This window comes from Falco naumanni, chromosome 1 (genome assembly GCF_017639655.2).
Source record: "Falco naumanni isolate bFalNau1 chromosome 1, bFalNau1.pat, whole genome shotgun sequence".
Classification (NCBI taxonomy): Eukaryota; Metazoa; Chordata; class Aves; order Falconiformes; family Falconidae; genus Falco; species Falco naumanni.
This window is the reverse complement of record NC_054054.1, coordinates 41114333-41137082: the sequence shown is the minus strand read 5'-3', so window position 1 is coordinate 41137082 and position 22750 is coordinate 41114333. Positions and strand designations below refer to the sequence as shown.

The window sequence follows — 22750 nt, the reverse complement described above, 5'->3', positions numbered from 1 at the left end:
TTTAGTTCAAACCCCGTTGCTCTGCTTTCTCTTGCAATACTGCCCTGTGCCTTTCCCTGTAGGGTGTTTTTTAAATGCCTTTTCTCTCGGGTCGATGGCTGCATGGTCGTTTGACCTGTGTGAGCAAAGCAATCCTGAACTGCCGAGTGGTAGGAGCTCCAAGCCAGGAATTTCTGGCCCTGACCCAATATACTTTCAGAGGCAAGCTTTTAAATATATACAAAGACAAGCTCATAATTTCCACTATACTAATGAGGCCACAGCGTTTTCATTGAAATGTGCCAATAGGCGCTGCGGTGGTGTTTTAGCAGCCTTGTACTGTGAATCCAAATGTGATTTAACATGGCAGCCCCCGCGGAGCGGAGGAAAACCAGCTTCTCCCACTGAATTTCAATGATGCTTCTCGGCAGCACTACCCAAAAATCTTTGCGGTGGTGGGAACTTTCCTTGCGTTACATCTCAACACGGGTTTTCCCCTCAAATGCCACTGTTTTGGTGGAGGTGGGGAGAGGTAGGAGCGGGTTGAAAGAGGGATAATGATATTTGAGGAAGGGCAGGTCTTGGCTTTAAAGATTGGTTTTAAAAGATGTGTGACTGGCTGGTGTGAGGTGGCAATTTAATAACCAGACTCGCTGCAAATATCTTTAACTCATAATGAAAACCGAATGCCAGGGCTCTCAGGCATCATGTGCTCTCTTGACCTTTAAAAAGACACTCAAGGCAGCCTGTCTGCCTGTTGCCAAGCCGACTTGTTAGTGCCACTCATGTATTTTGCCTTCTAGTAAGCGATTCAGTGCCCAGGAATTTGTAAAGAACTGACAGCAAACTATTACACGCATGAAAGTCGCATTGGTGTTTTTTAGCTTCGCTTCCCAAGGAGGCCCCAGTAGCCTTGAAGCAGTCAGAAAATATTTAGCTGTATTGTGCCGTCAGCTGCAAGAAAAATGCCACCTTCAAGTAACACTCTCAAAAGTTCTTTTGTGTTGTTTTTTTTTTTTTTTTAAAAAGTGAGTCCTGCATCAGCAGCATGCCTGTAACTTGGAGTTTTACTTATTTAGGGCTCAGTTTATAAGAAACCTGTATAAGAAGCAACATCCTGGGGCAGAGGAGGTGTGTGGGTAGGTAATGCTGAAAATTCACAGATGCCTATCCATTACCTCATGGTACATGCAGACTCCCAGGGTGTGAGTACCCCTGAATTTTCAGGTCCCCTGGCTTTCTCCATCCCACTAAGGTCAGGCCATGTTGCCAGGCAGAACAGGAGAGAAGGAAGGTATCCCATGGCATTGCCTTCAGTGCTGCGACTCTGTGTGACAGAGGAGGAGATGTATATGTTGGGTTTATGCATGTTTATCTCCATCAAGCACCTAGCTTGACTACACAACTCTGGGGTTTTCCATTTCCAACTAAATTTTGAGTGGTTTGCGATCCTTGCAGCCCCCTTTGCTTATGCTGATAGTGAAGTGTTTTGTCCCCCGTATCCATATGGCTCGGGGAGGTATTTTTGCTGGACTCTGAAGCATTGCAAAATCTTCCCAGTCTCTATTAGCAGAGGAGAAGGAATGATAGAAAAAAAATACTCCTTCAAAACCCAGTACTTCTGTTAAAACCAGAGGAAGGGAAGACTGACTGCGCAGCTCATTTTTCTGTAAGCATTAGGAAAACAGCAAACAACAGTGACGTGGCATTAGTGTAAATTCCCAGCAGGCTGAGGTTGGGGTTTGTTTGGGTTTTCCTGAAGTCTTTATAATGCTGTCAGCTTCTTAAAATACAAACCTTGCAGAACCAACGTGGGCTTTGGGGGATGGCTCCTCTGCAGGATTTTAGTGATGTATTTTTTTTTTTTCTGGTATCCAGACACCAGCTTTTACACTCTTCTGCATTCAATTCCCTCTTCTCTTTAATTTTTACCACAAATATAAATGGTGCAGTTAAAAGGGTCTGTGGAGAGCATTCCTGGGGACTGAAATCCAGGATCTGGGAGCAGACATCAGCAACATAAAGAGGAATTCTTCCCTCTATGGCCTCATGCTGCTTTTCCACCGCAAGGCTTTACAGCCATCTGGATGCCCTTTCAGATTATGCCCCCTCTCAAAAAAATCCATAACCTAGCAACCTTATTTAGGGTAAACGAGAGCATTGTGCTTTCCTGTATCCCAGTTTATGCTTGGCTCCTCTTATTGCCTTTATAGGATGCCTGCTAGCAGCTGCAATTCCCATTGCCAGCACAGGGTGCCTACCTCCAGGAGGATTTTGTAGGGATTATTGATCCCTGGGTGTTGCACTGATTTATTTTATTTCCCGCGTGCCGCACCACCCACCCAATTAAAGGAGCTTAGGAAATGGGGAAAAGGATTTCAGGAGGTCATTTAGTCCATCTGCCTGTCAATATGAAAGAGCAGAGAAGGCTGGTTGCTCTTCTGCTCTGCAGAAAACAATTTGCTTTTGTTCTGCCTGAAGACAACTTGATCAAAGCAATATTATTTTTCTTCCAGATGTGATATTTTGGGAGCCCCCAGTGGCTTTCAGTGTCCTCACCCAGGAATTTGCAATTTCCCTGAAGCTTTTAACACCAAGTTCTCTGGTCCAGCCCTTCAGCAGCATAGGCTGAGAGTTTCTTACAGGGTTTCCAATTGTCTTTCCCCAAGGAACCTGCTAATTGGGGAAAACTCTTGCACATGAGGAAATACAACTGCAGATGAAAGCGGAAGATCATTTCCACCAAATTGAGCAATAGGGGCGGGGAGGCTGCAATGTTTAGTGTAAAGCTGCCCACCCTACAGTGGTGTGTAACTTCAGTGCTTTGCTTCAGCTAAAATACACCCATATTTAATAACATGCTGTGTTATTAAATGTTTTAGCACCTGAGCTGTATGGTATGGGGTGATGCTGCTCTGTCAAGCACCACAGCAGCAGGCAGGGATGGCGTGATATGGTCCCGTCACTGTGACCCTGCACAGGGTCCTGGGGGCTGCTGCCTTCTGCCCTCACTGCTGTGAGTATCAAGGGGGCTGGGGGCAGGACAAGGCAGCAGTACGTCCTTTCCCACCATGCTTTCAGGAGGAGGAGTGAGCTCAGTGGGTCATGATGTTGGATCTGGGATGGAGCTGTGTGCCCAGAAAAGGGGGGAAAAAAATATTAAAAATCCCCAGGGCCAAAGGGAAAAGATTCCTCAAGTGTTATTTCATCCCCGAGAAGCAAACTGAACCATACTTGAGCAGCTAGTGTGCACATTTCAAAGCAGGGAAACTACTGACTCCGCTTCAAACCCTCCTGATAAGTGATCTCCATTTCTTATTTCTGTGATCTGATGGGAGCCCAAGCAGGGCTCTCCTCCAAACTCCACTTCCCCCCTCCTGCAGACCTGATTAAAAAGCACTATTGATTTCTCCCACCCCCACCCCCGTTTATTTTTGCTTTTTTTCCCTGAAACTTGTGAAATCAGCCCTGAGCAAACCTCTGGTTTGCCTTCCCGACAACACTGGGTGAAAGCACTTGACTTTAAACTCAGTGATGGGAGCTGCAGCTGACCTATTTTCCACACGTTTCTCTGCCAATAGTTGCAAAAACATTTTCGTGTTTAAAGGTGCTCCTTGGTATTAAGGTCGTGGGATCATTATTCTGTTAAACTGTCCAGAATCAAAAGCACTTCATGAAAATTGCAGTGGTACCAGTTGGGCTGCTGGGTATTCCTTTCATTATAAAGACTTCTGGTTTTTTTCCAGTGGCTGATTGCTTCATCGCATTGCCACGTTGCTCTGCCTATGTCCCCCTGCCCAAAGACAGTGGAGAGGGTTAAGGTTTTGTGCTTGGTGTCAGCCAGCCAGGGATCACTGCCAGGAAATTTCCTGATTCCTATTCAAAAAAAGCATTGGATTCACTCTTGGGGGAAGGGATCAAAGGTTCCAAGTGGTTCTTGGTTGGAGGTCAGTTTGGTTTCTTGGTTGTCCAGGCACGCAGCAAAAATCCACCACCACCCTCAAAACCTGCATGCAGCAGAAATGGGTCAAATAAACAGGTTTTGTTCTTGACACCCAAAAGTTTCCTCTGTTCCCCAGCCACGGCACAGCATTGCTCCAGATGAGCTTTGCTGGATCTCAGTGCAGCTCTGCCATGCGGTGTCAGGGATGCGAGGGACCTGTTGGGATGCTCTCCATTCCTGGCACGCTCCGCTGCTCCGTTATTAATCCCACTAAGCAATAATGCTGCTGAGCCATGCGAGATTGCTCATGCTTCTCCTCTGTTCGCTGTCATTTTTTGTGGTGAAGGAGGTGGGTCCCGTTGGATGCTCAGAGCCAGCACTGGATGTGGCCAGGCTGTGGACTGACACCATCCCTATAGTAGCATCATAGCCCAACTAAAATTGCAGCATGACGAGACTTTGGTTGTTTTCCCCCCACTCTCAGTTCTGTTGTCCTCTGGTTTTGAATGGCAAAGGACGTTGCTACCAGCTGGAGCAGCGCTGAGATTTCCCTCCTGTTCCATCCCAGGCGAAGGCGATGCAGCCTTGTGGCATCTCTGCATCTCTCGGGCAACAGCGGTGCTGGTTTTGGGGGCTGGCTCTGCAGCTGCTTGTGATTTTCCGACTGCCGCGGTGCAGATCCTCACGCTGGACCGGCTCCAGAGGTGGAGCTGAAGGAAATTCCTTCCAGCTGCTTGAGGTCAGGGCTTCGCTTTTCTTTTGGGGTTCACAAGGGGGGGTGTGTGTGTATGCCTGCAAGTTAAAAGCAGGCATCTGTTGCTGCTTTTTTAACCCTGGCAATTTTTTAATTTTTTTTTTAATAGATATTATCCCATTAGTCATACCCATTAAATAACTTTTATGTTGTGGATTCATTGCATGGAAGAATACCCTGCTTCGCAGTACAACTTGGGATATTTCAGAAAGGTCTTGTCAGCTGCTCACAGTTTAACTTTCAGCCGAGTTAATAACCGTTTTGGTTAAACCTGTATAAAACAGGTTGTGGGCTTGCGTAACGCCTTTGAAACTCGAGATGTCGTTCACGCCTGCTTGAAAACTTTCCCATTGATAAAATATTTCAACTTGGATTTTTGCCACGGCTTAGCATTTTCTTTTCCCTGAGATTCATGGCTTCGACTGGATGACAGGAACCTGTGTGTGTCTGGCTTTGTTGAGTTTTTAAAGCTCAGTATTTCCTGGAGTTGTGTTGGCTTCGCCAGTGGGGTGCTGCAGGGGCACAGACCACCAGCTCCATCCAGTTTCCTTAGTTAATGGTTCAGGAGGTTCAGACTGTCCTGGGTTTGCTTTGAATCCCTGTGGAGGAAGTTGTTCATCTCGAAAACATAAGGTAAATCCCTCTGAAAATGGGTTTTTATTTATGGCAGCAGAGGCAGAAACCACCCTTCCATCCAGCACATGGGCTATATTTAGGTACGATGCACAGCGCTCGTGTGGCCCCTTTATGCACTGGTATTATAAATAAATAATAACAATTTTTTTTTAAAAAAGTGCACACAGCTCCTTTTAATAAGTAAAACCCAGAGAAGGAGCACACAGTTCAAATCCATGCAGCAAAGCAGCAGGAAACAAAAAAATTGTGGCTCTCAGCCCATGAATGGTGCTCATGGCATCACCTACATCAGACCAGCAGCATCCCTGGTGTCATGTTCCAGCCTCATAGACTGTGGCTCTCCTGCCTCGCTCTGCTCCTCCCTGCCTCAGTTTCTCTACCTGTAAGAAGATAATTGCCTCCTTTATTAATTCTTTTGAGATCTCCTAATGAAAGCTCTGGGTAAGAGGTTGGCCCCACTTATTAAGCGCATTAAGTGCTTGCTATGATTATAATAGGGATTAATTCGGCTAGGTGGCTTATTTAGGTTTGCCTTTAACAGCCCAACTTGTAATCAAAGCACTGCGAAGCCAGCGAGCTAATGCTGACCTGTAACACTTCACTTCCTGACTTCTTGATATGCCATTAACTGTAACTTGGCTTTTAATTAAAGCTCATTTTTGTAGTTGTTGAAGAAATGGGGATGTGCTCAGCCCTGCGTGGCTGATTCATTGGAGGGTGTAATGAAGGAGGAGGCACAGAGCTCGGGTTGTCCTGCTTTGTGGTGCTGCCTGCATGTGGCCCTATCGCGAGGACACTGCCATTCCTTTTTATTTTTGCAAGCTGTTAAATTGTTAAATAGTCACCCTTTAGTTGCCTCCATGCTGCGGCCTGGGAAAATAAGATTTTTTTCTCCTTTCCTTTAGTCAAAGATCATTTTATTTGCCATGTATTACATATACTATATATATAAATATGCAAAGAAATATGCATGCATGTATACACACGTATACATTTAAATTTTTTTTTTGTGTGCACTGAAACCATTTTCTTCCAGCCAACACTTCAGACTCTCATAGGACTTCCCTGGTTCAGGGCTTTTTCTTCCCACTCTTTCACAAGGTTTATCTTTCTTTAGCAAACTTACTTCTTTTGTCCTGAGTGCTGCTGGCCAGCAGACATCCTCCCCAGCCCTCAATGTTTAGCAGTCCTCTCCGCATGACCTCATGCTCTGTGAGGACATAAAAACCCAATGGACCCACATGCAGTCAGAAACCTAGGCAGAGATGGGCATCAGGCATTCTATGCTTTGTCTCTGCCATCGTGGCAGCTTCATTGTACAGACAAGGAGCAAGTCAGTGTGTTCCCCCCAGACCTTGATATCCTCATGCCACAGAGACAGTCTCATCCAGCCCCAGGGAAATCCTCCCCTCTGTAAGGTTTCTGCAGTATCAACCCCCTTTTCTCCAGGCAGCTCATGCCCCCCATCCCAGGGGCGGTGGGTGCCCCAGGAGGGGTATCTGCCTGCTTTGAAATGCCTTGCCCACAGCGAGAGCAACAGGGAGGCTTTTGTTCTGCACCAGAAACTTTTTATCCTTTTTTACAGCTTCTTTTTTATTTCTTTTGGCTGCATTCTCACAAATCTGAACTAGATTAAAATACAGTTCCTCCCCCCCAACTCCAAAAAAAACACCCCAACAAACCAACAAAAAAATCCCAGCCCCAAAGCGTGGCTGCTTAAAATCATCTGATTTCAGTGAAGTCTTTTAAAGTTAACAGTTTCCTGGATCCTGTGCAGGCTGAAATATTTTTTACCTCTGAGCTCCATGTTTTTGCCATAACGTTTCTTAGCTGTTGCAGCAGGAGGGAGGGAGGACCAGGTGGTTCCTATGTGGAGAAGGTTATTTCGCACAGGGGTTGGATGAATCTGGTGGTGGGACTCGCTGGACTTGCACCGTAGGGGACTGAAGTGTCCCCAGGAGGCTGAGCCCCTGCAGTATGGCCAGCAGGTAGGTCGTGGCTGCATTGGTGACATCCTTTTGGGGCAAAATATTAGGGAAGTAGTGCTGTTGGAAGAAGAGAGTAGGATGCTGTTGGTGGGAGGGAGCTCCATTTCTACTGACTGTTTCGTTGCTGGGGGCTGTGATGGTTTGTAGCTGTGGGCATAGTCATGGGCACTGGTGGAGGAGCTGTACAGCTGGGCTGGACACAGCCATAAGGAGTTTTTCTGGCTCAGTGAGATTTGCTGCCCTAAATGCAGCCTGGATCTTTCTTACCCACCATCTCTGCTTTTGTGCTCGGTCCACTGAGGCATCTCCTGGTGGGAGAGCTGAACCAAAGCCCCCAGCTCTGGTAGGAAGAGTTAAAGGAATTGTAAAGGGAAGAAAAATAATAGTCCAGTGCTGGGTGGTTTTGTTGCCTCTTCTCAAAGAGTGGTCTCTCCTTTGGAAAAGCTCACCTGAAACTTGCCTGGATGGAGGATGTTTGACTTTCTCTTGGGTGGCTGAGGAGCTGAAGGCAGCCAACCTTGGCCAACACTAATACCAGCACAAACCTAAGTGCGAGCAGGGACAACTGGAGCCTCGTCCTCCAGCCAAAACAGCCTCGGTCGCGTGAGCGTGACCAAGGGGAGAGCCCCTGAACCTGAACCGTCTAAAATCCCTTTGACTCAGCAAACGGCATGGAGATGAGAATCAGACCCAACCCTGTGCAGTAACTCTGAGCTGTGTATTAACTGCCAGAGCTGGGAACAAAGGTTTGGGGGCTGGTTTTGGCTTTTTAAAATTTATTTGCAAAGCAAAACAGCTCAGCTGAGCAGAGCAAGCATTGCTGGAGAACTGTAAGCTGCCGGGTGGTTGCTGTGCTGTAAAATCCCATCCCCACCAGTGCTCGCAGCGCGTGTGCCAGCTCCCCGAGCTCCTGTAGCATTTCCACATTGGCTGGGAGAGTTTCTGAACATGCGTGTTCGTCTCTGGAGGCTTTAATCAAATCCAGGCTTTACCAGAAATTGCCTCGAAACTTCCAGTGAGCCGAGGAAACTGAAAGCAAGGAGGATCTCGGGTGGGGGTTTGGCACTGCCAGAGATGCTGCCTTCAGCAAGGGGCGTGAGGAGGGTGCAGGTGAGGGGCTAGTGCTGGCAAAGCAGCCGGGATGAAAGGTGAGTCTGCTCCCTGCCTAGCAGCTGGGGAGCATGCAATGTATATCTACCTGAGCAATGTGTATGTGATGGGAGGACAGAGGAAAGCCCAGGGGGGTTGATGTGAAAGGGGTCTGAAGGAGAAAAGGAGATGCGGGAGCAAGGATGCTGCTTGGAGGAGCAGGGCATTCAGAGGATGCTTTGATTTTTGGAGCATCCTTCCCCAATGCGTTTGGGTTCAGATCCCGCAGTTTCCCCAAGATCTTCTCATCCCATGCAAAACTGGGAGCTGTGCAATTAATGCACCAGTGAAAACTCCCCAGTCTGGGGGAGGATTTTGTTATTCCTCAGTAATTTTATTTGGGAAATGGGGTTCAGACTGCAGGTACTTTCCCTGTGAAACTGAATTGCATGCTGCATCCAGCCCTCTCCTGTGGGCCAAAAGGAAAAAAAGGCATGTTTTTTAACTTCCTTTTCTAAGCTGGGGGTGGGTGAACTTTATGCCCGGCCAGAGACAGTTGTGATCATTCAAGGATGAGTGGCTCAGAGAATGATTGCAATAGAAAGGAATAATAATAAGAAATAGTAAATATGTGCTTTCCAGTTAAGGGGTTTAAGCATTAACAGGAGCAAAAGGGTTTATATGGTGATACAGAAACATCAGGCTGGTTTTCTGCCTGACTCCTGAAAAATACCCTGTTAAGAGCTATTGTAAAATATCAGTGTCCCGTGCAATGAATCATAAAACTAAAATCATGGGAGAGATGATACACTGAAGTCGTTATCCCGGGCAGCTGCTCGTGTTTCAATTGGGTCTGACTGAAGGCAGGGAGGTTTTGGTCACACGTCTGAGATGTGGTTATGTCGACGGCCAAAATCGTTGCATCTTCCTCTTGGATGCCACTCACGGGTGCTTTGGGGTTTTGCTGCTGGGGGGAGCAGCCTGGGGTTGTACTGAGAAGTAAACCTGAAACCTGCAAAAATGCCTTTAAACAACCAAACCCAGATCTCACATGGAAAAAAAACAAACCAAGTCTCTTTTTACAGCCCCTATAATTTCTTGGCAGTGCTGCCGTATGGCATCGGAATGTCCTTGTCCTCTCCTTTCTGCCGGGGATGCGTGGGGAGTGTGTTGAACCTGCGCCGGTTCACGTGCATGCTCAATGGTTTTAGAGGGAGGATTTGTATGGAATGAGGAATCTGGCTCAGAAACCGCAGGAGGGGAAGGGAAGAAAACCTGCCTTGCTACAAGGCTTGCTGGCTGCTTTTAGTATTTGGCCTAACTAATGAAATTAGAGGTTTGGGGGACATCGGCTGCAGCTGGCGCTGCTTGGATGCAAATCCCCACCACCCATCTGATACAGCATTTAACTTGAAGGATGACGTGTGTAAGGAAGAGGGGAAAATAGCTGGAGGAGAAGCTCACAGCGGGAGAAGAAAAATCCCAGCCCTGGCTGATCCAGCCCTGCTTTGTTTTCAGGGTTGCTGAGCAGGGGGCTCGGTTTCAGGAAAGGATGCCTTCACCCCGGGGGATGGCAAGCGAGAAGGCAGCACTGCTTGCTTCCCTCTTCTTCCCCTCCGCCTGCCTTTGGAAGGACCGTTTGTCTCCAAAGGGCATCCCGTGCTGCCGAAGGAGCCTCACATCCATCTGTTTTCTCCCTGTCTCTGCAGCCTACCCATGAGCTCGGACTTCCAGCATTACAGTTTCAGGATGCCGAACATCGGGTTCCAGAACCTGCCTCTCAACATATACATCGTGGTTTTCGGCACGGCCATCTTCGTCTTCATCCTCAGTTTGCTCTTCTGTTGCTACTTGATCAGGTAAGGGAGTGTTTCCTGGCCGCTTTCAAGAGCTGCCCTGGTTCAGACTGAGCCTGTTGCTGATCCCTCCATCCCCAAAAGAGGATGGCATCACCTTGTCATCGCACGATGCGTCTCATGCCAGCCTGATGTGATCCCCAAAGTGATTTAACTTTCCCGCATCATCAAAGAATTTGCTCAGCCATGTAGTGTCAGATCCAACATTCATCCCTAATAGAGCTAATAGACTCGGTGCATACGCAGTGAGTACTGAACGCTGGCTGCCCAGGGTATCTTGGAGCAAGGCAATTACATTATCCGCTTTAAAAACGGGAGATACATTTATATGTGTGCTCAAACAGGCATGAAAACGTAGTTGGCTTCTCAAAAAGACTGGAAAGGGATGTTTTATGGTTCCTGCTTTCTGCTTAATGTTTCAACACGTTTTCCTCTTTAATGAGTAACTTGTGTACTGTGTGCATAAGAAATGTTTAATACCTGCTCTGTTCGTTATTGTACGCAAATTGCTCATTCAACAGCACAGTTTAGAGATTAATGATGCAGAGTTGACTTGTTAATCTGAACGATGGGAGTGGGACAGGGGGGTTAAAGGTTGCTCTAGTTTGGGACTTGTTCTAATTATTTTATGGGCCATTGAGGAGAGAGTCAGGCCACTAATTGAGAGGAGGAACTCTTCCTGCTGGAGGGAGAGCAAGAGGCAAGTAGGGAAAAACGGTGCCTGGGAATTGAGGCAGCGATGGGGGCCAGTTGTGCTGATAGCCTGGGATGCAGGGCTGGCTGTGCCTCTCCCTGTGGCTGGGAGCGGAGGGCATCGCTCTGCCAGCAGTGGCTGCTGAAATCCCACAGGGCCAGAGTTCTGCCAAGTTGCAGAAGAGCTTTTCCATCCCCTTTCCCCGCCCTCTGGCTTTTCAGATGGCCCAGTTCCCTGCTAGCCGTACATCCCTCTGTACCTGTAAGGCAGGTGTCAGGTCTCTTCTTGCACCACAGAGGCTGCATCTGTCTGGCTCACAGCAGCCAGTCCCACCAGGTTTACTACCCAGAGGGTGTTGAAGATGTTTTGTCCTACTTTTGCAGACCAGGGAAGCAAGATTTCAGTGTCGCCTTCGAAATATGTGATAATTATCACCTATTTTCAACTCTGTACGAAGCAAAATCTTCTAAAACTTGCAAGTGAGCCCAAACGCCCAAACCCAGTCTTACCCAGGGGTGACTGGGGCTGCCTGGACATCAAATCTTCGCTTTTGCCCACAGTTACGTACAAGAAGAGGGTGTTTGAAGGTGCAACACATCTGTCCTCCCTGGCAAACAAGGCGGAAACAGATCGAGAGGTCATCCCTGACCAGGCAATTTGTATCTCTGTGCTCGATGTTAACAAGGCCTGTGCTGGGGTATTGCATCTGTGTTCAGCGTTTGCATTTTAGCTGGGATGCCTGTGGGAGGGGATGCAAAAATAAAAAAAATAGACAAATGGTGCTCAGAAGGATCAAGGATGTGTTTTGCCCAGATTGAGCTTGAATCTATATGGCTCGCTTGCAAAATGAAGAGCCGTTTGGACCTTCAGAGTATTTTTCTGGGCACCAGGTCTTGCTGGGTGTGTTCTGCCCCAAAGAAGAAATAACAAGTAGTAATGTCTGGAAGATCAAGCCAGAAAATCTTTAAATTTAGAAGCTGGAGGTGTGTCGTAAGAGGGAGGCTGAGTAACTGGTGAAATAAGCCAGCAAAAGAAGTGGCAAGTCCTCTGTCTCTTCATGTCTTTAAATCAAGACAGAGGACCTTTCTGGATGAGACGTACTGGCTCCCGTTCCCAGGAGTAACGAAGTGCTATTTAACACCCTATGATAGATGGGAGGTTGGATTAGATCATCTAATGATCCCTTTATAGCCCTAAACTCTATGGAGACTCTATGAATTGCTCTTCAAACCACCGCCCCCAGCTCTATCATTGGCAAAACAGCCAAACAGGAATCCTCCAGCCCCTGTTTGGGAGGGTTTCTCTGTGCCACGGGTTTTAGCTGTGCGGATGCGCCCCAGGAGTATCCACCTCTGAAGCTGCCGTGTAATCTCAGCTTGCGTGGGGTATAAAAGCTTGAAGCTTCAGCGTGGTTTGGAAAGCCTTGCAGGTGGACAGCAGGACGAGAGGACCACATGCCTGCAAGTGCAGAGCATTGCAAATGATCATTCCAGGAAAGATTTCCCCATGTCACTCCCCTTCAGTGCTGTTAAACACCGAAGCATTACTGGTGCCTGGCTGCATAACAAGCAAATACCCATAGCCCTGTGGCAGGAAGATTTGGTGCACAAAGTAAGATACTGAATCTAAACTGAATTTTCCCCCCTCCCATACCAGGTGCTAAAGCCTCCTGGATTATCCCCATGTTTCTAACCCTTTCTGCAATGACATGCGTGACTTTAATGGAATTACATCTGGAGGCTGTATAAAAGAGGGTTGTTAATTTAACAAGCAGATGCAGCATGGATCAAACAGTGGCGTCACAGAGAAACAGACCCAAGGCAGAGGGGTCTGGGCAAAGAAGGTCCCCTCGGGAGCTCCAGGGCTCTGCTTGCACCTGTGGGGATTATTTGCAGGTAACAGCAGCTCATGGCTTTCCCCACGTCCTGCTTAGGTGGAGAAGCAACACAGCCCATTCTCTCCCTCTCCCTCCTCTCTCATGACTTGCATATCTGCAAATATTTGGCAAATACCAAGTGGAACTCCTGACACCATCCCTGGTTCTCATCACCTGCTCCAGATCAGAGCATCCTGTGCTGTCCTCCTTGGCATCCCCAGCTGGGGAGGCATCCAGAGCGAAGAAGAGCCAGTATCTGGTGTGTCTCCCCCTCATCAGAGAGCTGGTGGCATTAAATGAAGGATGCACCAGGGGAGGAGAGCACGTGGGCTGCGCTTCGCAACTGTGTGAATAGAGAGTGTGCTGCCCTCTCTGAGGGGAGGAAGAAGTGACATTTTTCATCAGGTTGGCTCAAAACGGAGTCCGATAGGCATTTCAGCCACAAACAAAGCAAAGAGCAGTGCTCTCTGTGCGCAGTCCAGGCGAATCTCCGATTTTTCTGCCGCCGCAAACCACTCCGATACAAAGCACAGGTCCTACCCTCATGGATGCTGCCTCTACTTGGGAAAATAAGAAAAGAAAAGGGGGAAAGAAAAAGGAAATGAAATTTTGCAGGCAGTGATTTGCTTCTGATCTCTGCTGAAGTAATGAAAGTAATAACCTTGTGTTGCCTTCGGTCCCATAAAACTCAGTTCAGAAGGACACTGAGCCGAGCGATGCTGTGCTTTCCACGTGGTTTAAATGGAAGGCACGCTCACCCTGGGTGAACGCCACAGCATCCTCTATACCCGTGCTTTGCCGTGGGTTATGCAGGGCTCATCTCTGCCCAGACTAGAGCGGCTTAAAGTCTACGGGAGGCGCAGGGTACAGAGCCCTTCAAAAGCCCTTTTTTACAGGGCTCTTTCTTTCTGCATTCAGACCTGCCAGGATCAAATGCTGCAGTTGGGTTTGGAGAGCCCAAGGAGCCCAGCCAGGCTGGGAGAGTGATGCAGTGATGGGGCAATGAGCCAGAGTCAGTACCAGTTTCTACACTTTCTGCTGTGAAGTGTCAAATAAGCAGATCTTGGAGGTAATCCTGCAAAAAATTGTTTCCTCTGCATTTCATTCCCGTAGTTCACTTGCTATAGATGATTCGGAGTCACCCGGAGAAACAGAGTACTCCCTTTCTTGTGGGAGGCATGGAAAACTTGGGAAGAGATCACAAAATCCACGAGGGGTGGTTATTAAATTCAGGGATGGGTGATGGCATGCGCATGCACACACGATCTCCAGCCATGCGCTGGCTTTTAAGATGCTGTGTGGTCCCTTATCTGAATCAGCCATCTGCCAGAAATTCCTCCGGAGTCACAGCTCTTGACATGAGATGGATGAAGCCCTGGGCTCGACGGGGAATAACGTCTGCCAGGATCTGGGGTCTCGTTACGACAGCTGCCCTAAGTCCAACCAGCATCCATCTGGCCCAGGAATCCTGGCTTTGAAAGGAAAGCGTGGAGGAGCAGACTGAGCTTGCACACCTCAGGACCAGATGTGCTCGTGCCGTTCCCCATAACCTTCAGGGCAATGTTTTTTTTGGCAAAGTCTCCCCTTGTAGCTCAGCACTAGCCCATGGCATTGTAGCATCCGTGCTCTGACAGCGTGGAGCTGCGCAGATCCATGGCCAGGTGGTTGCTTCTTCGCCATTGCTGGTCCAGATGCCACCACCGCATCCCCAGAAGCTTGAGCTTGTTCTGCGTGACACCTTCCCTCCGGTGGCTTTGGCTCATCAGGGCCAAAGCCTTGGCGGCTGCTCGGTTCTCCATAAGACAGATGCTTTTTCCTGTGCTGGGGGAGTTTTTCCCCCTGTATGTGGTCTCCAGCCGTGCATCTAGCTTTGCCCCATCTGTGTTTCATAACCAGTTTCCCAGCCACCAGGATCCCTGCGGATTGGGCTGGTTTCATCCTGTTTTCTCTATTGTTCGTGCATCTTCTGCTCGTGTTTCTGCTCAGGTCGTTGGTGGAGGCATGCGACCCCAGCCTTCTCCTTCCTGCCTGCTGCAATTTTATCCGTGGCTCTGCAGGCAGGTTCCCTGCCAGGCAGCATTATTAGAGGAGGAGGGATGGCTCTAAACTTGGGGCTCAGGAGCTGCTGACTTACTTGCCACTCTGTCTGCTGCGTTAAGGTGCATTTTTACCCATTCCTTGACTTTTAAGGCCCACGGTTTTTTGGAGTATTTTTGAGCAAAAAGGATAGGGATGTATTTTTACATCCTATTTTTATAACTTACTCGCTGCAGCCTTATGGGATCAGGAAGCCCCTGAGAGCTCAGAATGAAACAGCCCGGGTTTGAGACAGCTCCCAGAATATTTTCAAAGTGAAATTACAGGCGAGGGGGTTTCCCATCTGAAATCACACTCTCGAGGCTGGCTGGGGAAAACATTCCTGTGGCTGTCCAAGCCCTGCAGACACACACTGACATCTTATTAGAAGTCTTTGGCCAACTCTTTAGCCTTGATGACTTCCCTCTTGCGTTTTCGGAGCGCTTCACTAAATGCCATGTCTTGTAATGAAAAGCCATTTCAGTTAGTTTTTTAAAAATGTATTTATTTTAGGAGCATATTCGGCTTCTCCAGCCAGCTGATTCCTGCAGAGCGCTCTGGCGGGCTGCGGGAAATGGGCTGCTGTTTTTTCTGCCGTGGAATTACGTTTTATTAATAATATGGAGGGATGTGATGTTTTTGTGTTTGCTGTTTTGTTCAGTCCCCAGGAATGGGGAAAAATGCTCCCACCCATGCCTCCCAGAGAAGGGGAGGCTGGAGAGGGAGGGGACGGGACTGGCCCTTTGCTTGTGGCCTCAAATTCCTGCTGCCACTGGATGGAGTTCCCACAGCAGCAGGCATTTTTGCAACAGGTTCATCCCCTCCATCTCTGTCCCTTGATTTGCTCCAGGAATGGATGCTGTTGGGGAAAAAAGACCACCCAAACCCCCCAAAATTATGCTGAGCAGAGTGCTTTGAAAGCGGGGCGGGGAGCCAGTTTATGCAGTTTATAATCCTGATTTTGCTGCATTGGCTGTGGCCCTGGCTTCTTCCCTGGGGCAGGGAGTGCCCTGGGTGATTGTGTAGTCTTGTCAACCTGTGCCTTAATGTAGCACACCCCCGTCTGCTCTCCTGATTAGGAAAAAAAAACTCAAACCCCCCCAAAATCCCAAGATGCACGTTTGTTCTCCTGCGGTTTTTGGCAGCTTGTTATCTCCGGTTATTAAGTTGCCCCGTGTGATAGGAGGCGAGAGATGGAAGACGTCTGGTTGCTTCTCTGCCAAAGCTTTCTGCTCTGGTGTTATCTTCGGATAAATAGCTGTCCTTTGCTTGCTCAACCAGAAGGGTGGCCTCTTGTTGAATGCTTCTTCCGAAGAGTTTGGGAGGCAGAAGCAGCACAATTGATCTCATAACTGAAGATAAAGCTGTGTTTGAGGAACCCAGCATCTCCCAAGCAGCGGGATGGGGGCTTTGGTGGGAAACCTCTGAGCCGGGAGGTCTCTATCCCTGTCATTGCTTGGATGCGAGTGGAGTTTTCCTTGGCTCTGAATACCTATCACCTGGAAAAAGGCGCCACGCCCAGTCTAGAAATTGTTAGCAGCAGAACTGGTTGGAAACTGAGGGTATTTATGGCAGCGCGTGATTTACTCAACAGTTTTTGCTGGTCTTAACGGTGCAGGTGCTGTCTGTGTGGAAAATGAGGGAAGACAAAAGAGGAAAAGGGGAGGCAGTTGTGTGCTTCTGGATGGAGGTGTTGCCTTCCCAGCTACACGGAAAGCTGGCTGTTGCTTAAATATATAGTTTCATGTGGCCATACTCATTTCTGAAATGAAATTTTTTTTGTAAAAAAATGATTAAATCTAGAAAGGAAGGAAATGAAACTTTGAGATATTACAGTAATCCTGATTTTTTGCCTGAATTAATGTTTCTCTGTGTTTCGATTGCAGGCTCAGACATCAAGCACACAAAGAGCTTTACGCCTACAAACAGGTGAGATGATGCGCAGTCAGTTGTCAGCTTCTTCCCTTCTGCTTAGTGCTGAATACACATTGGAGTAGTCACTCCATCGAATTTCCTTGTACTGTTCTTCTCCTGGGGAGCATTTTGGTCTTTGTGAAGAGAAATTGTAACACCCGGACAAACCTCTGTCCCTGCTGATTTAATGTTTTTCTACCAGCTGGGCATCCTGGGAGCATCTCTCACCTGTTAGCCTGCAGGTCTCTGCATTTTCAGATGAGGTCCCTGAGCAGTGGGGACATCTCTGACACACCTCAACTGGGAACCTCTTCAAACCCTCAGCTTATTTCCAGCTGGTGAGCTGTAACACCATTGCTTCCCCAGCAATTAAATGATGTTTTGTGGGGTCCAGATCTGCTCCCTGGGTTGGACCCGGCTGCTCCGAACCACCTGCAGCCATGGGGCTCTCATGTGGACCTGTCGTAGGGAACACCTCCACGACGCCTTGGCAAACCCAGCTGTTTTCTGCACGCTCCCACACATGCCAGTGCCTTGTGTTAAAATAAACACGACCAAGAGGTCAGTTCAGGTAGCTGCTTCAACGTCCCATTTTCTCCAGGGCTTGTATAATTTTTCTGTCTCTGATGTGTCATTTGAGCAGGAAACTGGGTGGAGATGGGCTGATACCAGGTCGTCCTGGGTTTGTAGCCCTCTCCAGGTGTTTAGCCTGCATGGACTGAAAATGAAGTGGCAGATGTCAGTGGAGGAGCTTGTTGCAGAGTGTGGGAGCCCAGGAGGTTTAAATCTGGGAGGAGACCTCCTGGATTTGGTCCTCGTGTTAGTGGTTACAGCTGTGCCAGTGCTGCCTTCCCCCTGTTCCTGTGCAGGGGTAAAGATGTGATGTGCTCCCTGGCTGTGATGGGTTTACTGGGGGTTTCCATTTCTACTGGGATGCTAAATGGAATCCCTCTTTATGGAGATTTTTCCTGCGAATGCTCATGGCAGAAGCTGGGTCCTGACCCCTGGCACTCTTGTTTTACAGGTTATACTCAAGGAAAAGGTGAAGGAGCTGAACCTACATGAGGTGAGTATGTCCCTGGGGCAGTAGCATAGCAGCAGACTCCCTCACCCTCTTCTTCCTCGCACTGGAGAGGGGATGGAGGATGGTAGGAGGGTGCAAAATCTCCAGTTTAACTCCCATCGGGAGCAAAACACACAGCTAGGTGTGCTTTGGAAATCAGGAAAGCACAACTGCTTTACTTCTTCTTGGAGAAACGGAGCACCCTGAAACCTTTGTCCCGGTCTGGGAGTGCCTGGGCGCAGTGTGGGGTGTTGGCAGTGCCTGGGCAGGGTGGCAGGGCTGGACCCGAGCCAGGATGCCCTGACCTTGGCTCTGCTTTTTGAGGGAGTGTGGCCAGGGCAGGTTAGCAGCAGCTCCTGATGCTGCTTTACTCTTCCAGTAAGTCTAACTGCTTGTTAGTGCAGCCAGTAAAAGCACATCTGCAAAGGAGGTCTGGATTAAACCATCTCCCTCCTCCTCCTGGGCCCCCTTTAGCTTTTACTGTATTATTATTGTTTGCTGTGTGGTTATTTTTATTATTTATTGCATTATTATTATCACTGCAATAAAAAGCTGTGGATAAAAAGGGAGGCAGAGACAGGCTGGGCCATGTTATAAACAGTGTCCGTTGACGGTTCTGTCCCCTCCAGCCCCGCTCGGCCTTGCCGCCATCAGAGCGTGACGATATCTAGCATATCTCTGCCAGCCGCGTTACTTGGGCTGAGTAAACTCTGCTGAAATTTAATTGAAATCAAAGATAAACATGTTCCCCCAGCTTCTACCCCTCACGCTCCAGGTTTGCAGCTTTGCAGAGAAGAGCTGGCTGGAAGAGGCAGGCAAAGGCATGTCTGCTTGGACACATTAAGAATTAAAACCACTTTTTGCAGTCCCCAAAACAGAGGGCTTTCTTCTCAGGGTCGGGAGGGGGGCAGAGTCTGCAGCAGCTGTAAAGCAAAGCCCCGGTGGACTTTGCATTTAACCTTTGCAGGGGGAGTTGCGCCAGCAGTGTTGGGCACAGCAGTGGCTCTGTGCTGGGTCCCTCTGTGTTAACGGGTTGAGAGGAGGCTGAAATGTGGCTCAGAGTAACAATGTTATCCTAATCCACCTCCACCTACCTGCCCCTTGAGGTTCTCTGCAGGTTTCCAGGCTGCTTTGGGGCTTAGCATCCCTATTTATGGACCATTTTTTGTGCTGAAACTGAGCAGGAATCTGCTCGAACCATGCTTCAAACGTGGGCTGGATTCCTTTCCCCTAATAACCACAAAAATGCCTACCTGCATCCCAGACACGAGTCCACTCAGCTGTTAAATACCAGCTCCATTTGTTTATAAGCTGCTTTTTTTTGGTTTTAATTCCCTGAGGAGAGCAACGTGTCCCACGTTTCATCCTCACCCTCCGCTCCCCGCAGTGCGGGGGCTAAATTCCTAGGGCAGGAGGGACAGAGTCTGTGCTTCAGGCCCCTGTCTCTGATCCACTCACATTAAATTGACCTGCAGTGGGGTTTTTTACTGTCACACAGACTTAAAAGCACTTCCTGGTGTGAGAAGCTTGTTGCAGGAGGGACTTGGGAGTGTGCCAGAGCCGGAATGGCAGCGATAACCCTTTGCTGTCCTCCCCCATCTCCTCTGTTCCCAGCTCTGTGCAGCTCTCCCAGCCCAGATGCTTTCAGGGAAGGGGGCAGAGCAGCTCGAGCCTTTTCCTGGGATTTGGGAAGGGCTGGAAGAGTTCTGCTCCAGCTCCCTCTGAAACATCCCTTTTTGGGCATTTGGATTTGGGTATTTACAGTAAGCGCTTTTGGAAAGCAGAACACGGGGGGCGGATTTTGCAACATTGTGGGGCGGCTGCCAGGACTTCCTGGAGCCTTGCAGAGGGGAAAGTGCCCATCTAGCTCTTCAGCCCCGTGCTTCAGGGTTTGGTTTTCCCCTTTTTTCCGTCACGCCACCTCTGCCAGGCTTTCACGGAGCTCGGGATGGGCACATTCCTCCAGGGCTGGCCTGAGCAGCTGCACCAGTGTTTGCTTGCTCGATAAAAGTCTCCAACAAGCTTTGGGAGGTATCGATGGGCACCACATCCCCAGGAAAGCCGGGAGCCTCCCATGGTGCTTGCCAGCCACCTGCCTCATCCCAAGGGCTTTTGGCAGCAGGGCTGGCCCTTGTTTCGGACTGCCAGAGACTCCCAGGCCGGGGAGGCTGTGAAAAGCAGCTGGGAATATCCAAAATCCCCAGGATTATCCAAAGTGGGTCAGGAAAAGCCAGCAGTATGAGGGAAGCAGATTTTGGCTGGGTCTCTTTCCTGCAGGGAAAACAGCCAACCTTCCCGGCCCTGGGAGACACATGCGCCCTTTGCCTTTTCCTCTTCCCAGAGTTATCCCTACGGATGCAGTTCAGTCCTAGGGGCCAAGCAGCAGCGTGGATCCATCCCCCTGCACCCTAAAGCCTTATGGCACATCAAAACACATCCCAGGCTTGTGGCTGTTGCTTCGGGGTCCCGTCCATCAGGAAAGGGAGACCCGAGCCTCAGGCTGTGATCCTGAAGCCCGATCCCAAAGGCCGGGCAGTGAAGCCTGGGAAGGCCCTGGGGGCGATGCCACACCGCTGCAATGCAGAAACCTTCCGGCACGGTGGCGGGGGATGGTGGGGCGGGGGGGGGGGGGGGGGGGGGGGGGGGCGCGGGGAGCAAAAATAAAAAGCAGCTGCTTGGTCAAAACAGGGGGTTTGTAGCAAAAGAGGAGTTTGCTTTCCCTGTAGCACGGGGAGGGTTTCTCTCCCCACTCCCGGTGTATCCTTGCTGGCATCAGAAGCCAAATTGCCCTTCGTTCCTCCAACCAGGGGTGGGACAAGGCAAGCACTGGGGAGATGGAAGCTGGCTGAGGGCATCGCTTAGGGGCAGGGGGTTTTCTTTTTTGGGGGGGAGGGTTTTGGCTGGTTCAGAGATGTCTGTGTCATTTGTATGTGCAAAAAAAGTGCTCCCCTGCTGCTGACTGCTGTCTCTCTCCACCTCTCCTTTCAGATCTGCGCCGTTTGCCTGGAGGAGTTCAAACCCAAGGACGAGCTGGGGATCTGTCCCTGCAAACATGCCTTCCACAGAAAGTGAGTGGGCAATGGGGGGGCTGCAGCTGGGCCACCCTGGCTGCCTGGCGAGCCCCGGAGGTAGTGCTGCTCCTCACCCAGGGTTTATTCCCACCCCAGTTCCAGGGGAAGGAGGGGAATTGCAGCTAAAAGCCCCTCATTGGATGGATTTGTGTTTGGAGCAGCAAAAGTCCAGTTGTGGACTGGCAAACCACTTAATTTTATATATACATACACACACGTACTTCATATATTCCAGAATGTATATTTATATCTATGTGTGTGTGTGTATATATATATCTGCATATATAACATTTATATATATATTTATAAAATAGGCACTGAGAACTGCTGCAGCCAGCTCCCCAGGGAAGCAGCCACGGCCACAGGGCTGTCGGTGGGCAGGAGGCGTTTGGGCACCGCTCCCGGCTGTGGGGTTTAGCTTGTAGGTTGCCCTGTGCTGAGTGAGGAGCTGGCCACAGTTGTCCTCCCGGGCCCCTTCCAACTCACTCCATGATTCTATGAAAAAAAAAATAAAAAAATTTTATATATATGTGTTGTACAAAAACATAAACCACTGAATTTTATATGCATCATATATATACATTCTGTGATGTATATATGAGATGTTTGTATACCTTCTATAGATCATGTGTTTATAAAATGCATATATTCATGTCACTTTTTATATATTCTATATTTTTGTGTATGTATATATTTTTATATCTCTATTTCACAAATATATATAAATTATGATATATATGTACACAAAAATCCATATATACACACACACACACAAAAGAGCCCTAATAAAATATAAAGGCACCTAAATGGTGAATTGAAAATTGGGCACCAGCAGCGCTCCAGGGAGGGTGACAACAGGTCAGGCCTGGGGTGTGGCCCCCAGGGCACAGCCCCTCACTGCCGCGGAGGGACAGGGGTGGCTGCCACCCTGCAGGGCTGTGTGGGGCACTGAGTTAGGGGGTTATTTTTGCAGCACCCATGTAATACCACTACCCCCCCGTGTCTGTGTCCCCCACCAGGTGCCTCATCAAGTGGCTGGAGGTGCGGAAAGTGTGCCCGCTCTGCAACATGCCAGTGCTGCAGCTGGCCCAGCTGCACAGCAAGCAGGACCCCGGCCCCCCCCCAGGGCCCCCTCCCCGGCGCGGAGAACATCGTATAGCTCCGCTGCCCCAGGGACTGCCCTGCCACCAGCCCCGGGGGACTTGGAGACAACCAAAGCACTATGGCACCAGCACGGAGGGACAGGCGAGGACGCAGGTGGCCGGGTGGGGAGCCCGGAGCACTTTATGGGGGGGCACATCCCTACCAGCTGAAGCAGAAGAGCCCCACACCCCAAAAACCTGCCTCCGCGGAGCCATACCAGGATGAAGGGTCTCGCAATTGAGCCCAGGCTCAACTGCCCTCCTGGGGTGTGAAGGGGGACTTGGGGTCCTCCGTGGGCACCTGTATGATATTCTTCTTCCAGCACGTCCCTTTGCCAGCGCGACATCCACCGGGAAGCGGCGTGGGCCATCACAGAGCAGCACTGATCCACCCAGGGTGCCCGATAGCCTCCCACAGCGCCACGACATGCCCTCCGAACGCCCCAGTATGCTCCCCAGCCCTGCTGCCCCCGTGCCACGCCGACACCGTCAAAAACGATGCCCGACCCGCATGGGGGGACTCTGGAGTGTCACGGCTGGTTCCTGCCTCGTTCTCCTCTTTGCCGTTCTTTTGATGGGGTTACCTCCGCCTTTGCAATCCCTACCTAAAAAATTGGATCTCGGCACCGTGGGTGCAGCCATGCTGGGGTTCGTGCGGCCGTCGGGAGC

At 49.5% G+C, this 22750-nt stretch overlaps 1 protein-coding gene across 1 annotated transcript in view; it reads left to right on the top strand.

Moving 5' to 3' along the window:
* The window catches only part of RNF24 (ring finger protein 24), a 28044-nt gene extending 5835 nt beyond the window's left edge, over positions 1–22209 (top strand). The window contains 6 exon segments of the mRNA XM_040591191.1: positions 10099–10248; positions 16778–16820; positions 17830–17871; positions 20857–20936; positions 21959–22055; positions 22057–22209. Of these exon segments, the coding sequence (XP_040447125.1) occupies positions 10099–10248; positions 16778–16820; positions 17830–17871; positions 20857–20936; positions 21959–22055; positions 22057–22098 (454 nt within the window). The 3' untranslated portion in view covers positions 22099–22209.
* Positions 22210–22750: the final 541 nt, after the last annotated feature.